The sequence below is a fragment of the Lathyrus oleraceus genome, chromosome 5 (genome assembly GCF_024323335.1).
Source record: "Lathyrus oleraceus cultivar Zhongwan6 chromosome 5, CAAS_Psat_ZW6_1.0, whole genome shotgun sequence".
Classification (NCBI taxonomy): domain Eukaryota; kingdom Viridiplantae; phylum Streptophyta; class Magnoliopsida; order Fabales; family Fabaceae; genus Lathyrus; species Lathyrus oleraceus.
This window is the reverse complement of record NC_066583.1, coordinates 506,763,036-506,770,447: the sequence shown is the minus strand read 5'-3', so window position 1 is coordinate 506,770,447 and position 7,412 is coordinate 506,763,036. Positions and strand designations below refer to the sequence as shown.

The following is a 7,412-nucleotide window of genomic DNA, read 5'->3' as shown; positions in this document are numbered from 1 at the left end:
ATATATATATATATATATATATATATATATATATATATATATATATATATATATATATATATATATATATATATTATTTTCAATATTGGAAAGAATGAAATCCAAATAGAAATTTTTAAGTCACAACTCAACCTCGTATCAAATACTTTATGTGTAAAACTAAACACTTGTATGGAAATAACTTCATATCTTCTCTAGTGAGTTATTTTTTAAACAGTTAAACACTTTTTTTATTCAAGTTGTATATCCTCAAATGACATAGTTAAGCCTATACATTTGAGAAGTTAAAGAAATTTAGTTAAATTAGATTCTCTGTGCGATAAATCTTAGATTTTATTAATAATATTTTAATGGTTGTAATCAGTTATGTTATTATAGTGAAAAATCCTTCGATGATTCTTATGAAGCAAATGTAGTAGTGATTTTATTTTTGGATTGATGAAAGTCGAAGCCCCCGATGACCACGACTTTCCTTCACACAAGATAGATAATGAAGAAAAATGGCACTCATCTCAATTTTGATGCATTTCATAACAAATTAAACAATCTTTGTTAGAATATTAGTAGATATTTGAATTTTTGTAACTAACTTTCTCTATGTAGAAAGAGAATGATACATCTTTAATGTTGACGTAGAATATGAGAAACTCCATTTGTATTGCGACTCTTGGTAAATAAGAGAATGTCACATGTCATTAAAAAAAAGTCTCAGTAAATATCATCTAATTAATTTAATCTTATCAAATCCTTACATGAGTAAAATTATATCAAAGTTTTATGTAATAAATGGACATTACCCCCATAATGTTATAACATAAATATATATTCTTAAAAAAACAAAGAAAAATAAATATATTGCATGACCCGTGAGCTTGCAGGATCAACTAATTATTGAAGTCTCATCAATTCAATCAACATGAATAAAAAGGACATAGCTAGCTATAGGTACATATACCATTACAAAGCTACAAATATAACTCACCTTTAGAAATTAAATCCACACAATATAGAGTTCTTAGCTCAAAATCACCATAAGCTAAAATTAAATCCATCAATATAAATAAAGTACAAATATTACCATTACCCGAACAAGTCTTCTAATGTCATATTGACATAAGATTATATGTGGTGAACATTTTATTAAGTACATAGCTCACGAGCAACTCCAACCCTAGAATTGGGGACGTCGAAGAGGAGACGATGATTTTGTTGCTGCATGTTGGCTATGACGTTCAACACCGAGTTCACGTTATCGGGTGCGGACGCCATGGCCAAGCACGTGGTGCTTCCGGCCGTGCTATGGATAAGGATGTTGTCTTCTGGTAGTGTCACGTTCATGCCCGTGAACATGAACGTTATTGTGGGTACAACTATCGGTACATTGTAACATGTGTCAAACCCTCCTAGGGTTGTCACAGTTAGGTTCGGCCCAACTCTTCGACGAAACTCGTCTCGGACGGCCACATAGGCTGGTGCAACTAGTCGGGTGAACACGGTACCTAGTCATGTTTAACAATATAAATACAAAAGAATCATCATATGGTTAAGGTAAATAAATCGAAGTAATATCATATTATTTTTATTATTTTTTTTAAAAATTTAATTGATATACACTATTAATATATATATTTTTTAAATAAGTAAAAATTTGTTTTAGAATATATACATCATTAAAATTTTTACGATTAAGATTCGGTTAAAATATCTCTCAGAAAAAATTTAACGATATGTTTTATGTTCGAGTAAGAGTATTTACCGGAATCAAAGATGGTACCAGCTCCAGTGGACGGATTGAACGCCAATGCGGTCGGAGGAATGTCGACGACTTTCCGACCAACCCTAATAGCTTCCAAATTAACATAATAGAGTGATGATCTTCTAGGATTCTTGAGAAGAGGGGTAAATTTGATCCTCTTGGGCTGAGCACTAAGCCCAAGTCTTAAAGATCCAGAGTAATTAAGAGACTTGAAGCTTGGCAAGCAGTAAGAGAATGTGGATTGATAGAGGTTTTGGGTTTGAGATAAAAGTGATAATGGGCCTCGGCCCAAGCCCAATAGACCTTGTGGTGGAGCAGAAGTTCCTGTGGTTTTTGAGACACAACCAAAGGTGTAACCAGGAATTGGGTCAGTGGCTAAGGTAACAGTGTCTTGGACCAAGTTTGATGATATAGTGGAACTTCCATAGGTTAGGTTAAAGTTGCATGAACTCACACCACAACTAGGGTTTGGTACCTAAAAAATGAATAAATAAAAAGTTACAATTAATTCACAATCAAAAATTTAAAATAAAATGAAAATTAATCAATGCGACCTCGAGATCATAGCTAGATAGTTTAATCGAGTCAATGATTATTTGACTAAATAATAAATATTTAAAAATAAATTAATAAAAATCGGTTCAACCAACTGAAATTCAACCAACTAAAAGAAATTCAACTTAGAATCTAAAAAACCGCGAAAATATTATCTTCATCAGAATATAAGAAATGTTGTTCTGATGTCAAACCAGTTCAATATAATTGAGAATAAACCAACTAAAGAATTGGTCATTTTTCTTTTCAACCGATTAAATCGACGGGTTCGGTTCAAGTTTTAAAAATGGACAACAACAAAAAAGAAAAATTACATTTAGAAAACTCCAAGTCACGTGAACCTTTGCCTGCCATAAAGTGCACATAGTTTTCAAGATTTTGGATTTATTGATTTGGCTAAATATAAGTCAACCCCACCTATAAACAATGGGACAAAAGTTACATATTTCAATGTAAATAATAATAGTCTTTTTTAGAGTCCCTTTCATGGTAAAAAAATTACCCTTCCATTTCCATGTAAAGATGATGTAAAAAAAATTCATGCCATGTTCTTGGACATGTAATCTTTTAAAAATATATCAAATTGATATTATCTATTATATAGTTTATTTTATTGGATCATTTTAGCTTTAAAATTATCATGAAAAAATATGATGTGACCTAATATTTTAATTTTGTAGATATCATTTTCAGTAAAGTACAAACACTTCACAGAATTGTGACTTATACAGCTGGTGCATTTGAATTTTGAGTTCACGTGACTCTTTTTTATTTTATAAATTAAGATATGTCAATTGACAAAGTTAAGGAGTATCTTAGGATATTATAATGAAATTATAAAAAAATACTATAATATCCTATGTTATGATTCTGGTTACTAAATAAAAAACTAAAAAGTATTTTTTGGAAATCCAATTTTTAACACATCAAATCAAATATTCCACAATTATTGTAATTTTAATCATGCATAAATCTACTTTCTTGTTCTGTTTAAGATTCGGTTTACTAAACTAAACATGAAAACAATAATTAGATTTTGCATATAATCATAAAAGTTAAAAAAAAAAACACCATTATTTCAACTTCCCTCTATTAAAATCACGTATAACAGCAAATCATTATACAAACACTTTCAACAATAATAACTCATCCCACTGAAAATATATCAAGAAAACTATGAAAATAAAATAGCAAAATTACTACTGTAATATAATTTTTTTAATTAAATATTTAAATTAATAATAAATAAGATTGTAAAATCACGATAAACCATTGCCAATACAATGTGATCGTATAAAATATATATGGATCAGATACATTGATTTTTTTATAATAAGGATTTAATGGAGTATAATTTTTACCTGTTTGCATTGAGGAGCATCACATGTAACATTCTTAAAAGTGGTTGATTTTTCAGGAGCAAACAAAGTGGAAGAACAACCGTCACAAGCAGTACAAGGAATCCAAGCAGCATCATTACTAGTATCCATAGCCAAAAGCAATGTTTGAGGTGGATTACCAATTTTAGCCCTAACAATATAAGTTGGACTTTGAATAATCTGTCTACCAGAAGCAATAGGTACAATGGATCTCTTAGCTACTAAACTATCAAGAAATTGAAGTCTAGTTTGGTCTTTTGATTGCATTTGGAGGATGGTTTCTTCAAATGAAAGTGGTTTTGATGGCTTAAATGGAGAACATGGACTGAATACATGGATCACTTGGAGGGTTGAGCTATGGTCTTGGATGTCACATTTAGGGTTTAGTCCTTGGACTAGGGAGAGGGAGAGGGAGAGGAACAAGAGTGAGAGTGTGAGTTTCATGATGTTATGATGAGGTTTTGGTTCATTCATTTCTTGGTTAGTAGTTCTATATATAGTAAAAGAAAGGGCAATGACCTAATTATGGAAAAATGTGAAATTACATAATTGACACATGTAACAAAAATGTAAGAAAACAATTTGGTCCCTATATGAAATTTTAAACCTTGCATATATTTCATTTTCTTTATCTTTATTATTTTTCCCACTTTATACATGATGTTTGGTGATGTCACATGATAGACTTCTCCATCTCTTACTACCATTGATGTTCTTCAAAAATCAGATGCATTTTATTTTACTACATAAGGTGAATCTAGATAGACACATGAATTTTTTATAACTTTTTGAAAAACTATTTAGATTCTAACAAGTGTGGACGTTGCACACACATGATTTCATTATGACACCACACATGAAATCAAGATGACATTTACTATGTTCTAGGATATTCGACTAATTTAATTCTAAGTATATGTGGTGACTGTTTTTATTAAAATTGAAGAAAGAAATATATTTTATTAATTAAGAGATTACTAATAGGTATATATAATTGTCCACGATAGCATTCAAATTTTACATTTAATTTAATATATTTTTAAGAAATATTTTGAGAGGGCAAAAGCCCAACACAAAAATCAAACAAATCAATCAATGTCTCTAATGCCTTCTAGTAAAATTATAATTTTCATGTCTGATGATGACTCAAATAAATATAGTGTTTTTCTCAAAATTTAATTTGAGTATTTATTGTTAACTGCGACCCTATTTATGAGAGACAATTTATTTTATTAGATAGGATAAATATATTAATTATATATAGATTAAATATATTAATTATTTAATTTATTTAAAAAGTAAATTTCCTGTTATAAATTAGATCGAAAGGAGTATTAGAATTTGCGGGTCGAACTTAAATTAAGAGTGTAAATTGATTAAAAAAACAAATTAAAATTGACAATTCAAACTAAATTGAATTAGAACTATTTTTTTGATTTTTTTTGGTTTAGTTCCAAAACCGAATCAATAAAAATCGATATGATTTGGTTATGTTCTCGAATTTACTCTTTATGAACCGTCAAATCGATAAATCAAACCAATGGCTATAGTTATGCTCTAAATCTTTTAATTCGCCCATCATTAAGCCCAAAATTTGTATCAATCCAATCTTTCTCCATCTTTGTTAATATTTCGCAGTTGATTTCCAAATGGTCCTCACTGGAGGAATCAGCCAAGATAATGTTAACCACGTTAAAAGTAATCAACGCAGAAATCCATATTCTAATACCTACAATCCCGAGTAGAGATAACACCCTAATATTTTCTATGAGAACAACTATCCTCAAATTGCCATGGGACCTCCAGTTTTTCAAAAAAGGGAGTAGTTGTTGCCCCTAAGAAATCTAATATTGAAATATTAATGGAGAATTTTGTGATTACATAAACTTGCCAAAATGAGGATTTTAGAAACCAAAATCTCCACACAAATGTGATTCTTACAAAGCCAACAACTAAGGTAGAGACCATTTTTACCCATAATAAGATGCTAGAGACCCGAATCTCTCAAGTAGCACACAATAAACATCATTATCTGTCACTCCATGGACCTTTCTAGGATAACCTAAACCTAATTCTAAGGGGACAAATGAATATTGTGACAACTAGAAGTGGTAAGTAAGTGGGGGATTTTGGTGAGAGAAGTGAATAAGTAAAAGAGAGTGAGCCTACACCACTTGTGATGGAGATTGTTAAAGAGGAAGAGAAGGATGAATCCTATGTTGCTCCCCCTCCTTATAGACCACCCATCTCATTCCCATATAGGTTTGCCAAGGCTAAGCTAAAACCAGTTTAAGAAATTTAAGGAGCTGCTGAAAAAGTTCCACATCAATGTTCCATTTACAAAGGCTTTATCTTAGATGTATACCTATACTAAATTTCTCAAAGAAATCCTCTTTAACAAAAGTAAATTAGAGGACCATGAGAATGTTGTGATGGTTGTTGATTACAACACTTTAATTTAAAATAAATTTCCACTGAAGTTTAAAGATCCCGAGAGTATCTCAATTCCCCGTGTAATAGGCACCATAAGGATTGGGAAACTCTTTATTCCTACTGATTTTGTCATCATGGAGATATAAGAGGATTCTCAAATCCTTATTCTTCTAGGTAGACCTTTTCTAGCTACAACCGAAGCTATATTTGATGTTAAAAAGGGAAAGTTGACCTTTGAAGTAAGGGATGAGAAAATTGAGTTTATTTTGTGCAAACTCATGAAAAATCCTTCATTAAGGTATTCTTGTTTCAAGTCGATATAATCGACGTTTGTGTCAAAGAACGCTCGCTATAATCACTTCCGCCCAATGGGTTAGAGGCGTGTCTGATTCGAAGTTCCAACCTTAAGAGTAAAAACATCTAAATGGCGGTTTATAGGAAGATATTGGATGAAATTCCCACTTATGAAAACCAAAGCTTTGAACTGCTTATGATATAAGGCAAACAATTTGAGCAACAAAACCCTAAGATAGAACTGAGATCATTACCCCAAAGCCTTAGGTATGAGTTTTTAGATGAGGGGTTATGTCATCCTATTATAGTACATGCCAGTTTAGGAAAATCTGAAACTAAGCAACTCCTTACTATTTTGAGAAAATACCTTAAAGCGGTCGAGTATACCATTGAGGACTTAAAGGTATCAGTCCATCTGTTTGTATGGAAAATTCAGTTAGAAGAGGATTATAAACCCTTTAGAAAAAATAAGAGGAGATTGAATCCTAATTGAGAGAAATGGTTAAAAAGGAGGTACTAAAACTCCTAGAAGCTAGGGTAGTATACCTAATCTCTAATAGTAAGTGGGTCAGTCATGTCCAAGTAGTACCCAAGAAAGAAGGAGTGATTGTGATTAAAAATGACTAGGATGAGTTAGTCTCCACAAGAATAAACTATATAAAAGGTGACAAATGTGTATGATTACAAAAGGCTATATAAAGCTACTAATAAACATCATTTTTGACTCCCATTTATTGATCAAATACTTGAGTGTCTAGCTAAGCCTTCCCATTTTTGCTATTTGGATGGATATTCAAGGTTTTTCCAAATCCCTATTCATCCGAGTGATCAAGAAAAGATGACTTTCACTCGTCTTTATGGTACATTTTCCTGTAAGATAATGTTGTTTGGACTGTGTAGTGCACCTTCTACTTTTCAAAACTACATGATGTCACTTCATGAATGACTTTTCTGTTTATGCACATATGCCTTTTCTTCATGAAAATTGTTTAGAA

The 7,412-nt window shown here is 31.1% G+C and overlaps 1 protein-coding gene across 1 annotated transcript; it reads right to left on the bottom strand.

Moving 5' to 3' along the window:
• Nucleotides 1-853: 853 nt before the first annotated feature.
• LOC127085839 (aspartyl protease AED3) lies at nucleotides 854-4,171 on the bottom strand. Its single transcript, XM_051026389.1, has 3 exons — nucleotides 3,673-4,171; nucleotides 1,757-2,231; nucleotides 854-1,499 (listed from the first exon to the last, which is right to left on the bottom strand). Exons 1-3 carry the CDS (start codon nucleotides 4,162-4,164, stop codon nucleotides 1,141-1,143), a joined length of 1,326 nt encoding a protein of 441 aa, XP_050882346.1. The 5' UTR covers nucleotides 4,165-4,171; the 3' UTR covers nucleotides 854-1,140.
• Between the last annotated feature and the right edge of the window lie 3,241 nt (nucleotides 4,172-7,412).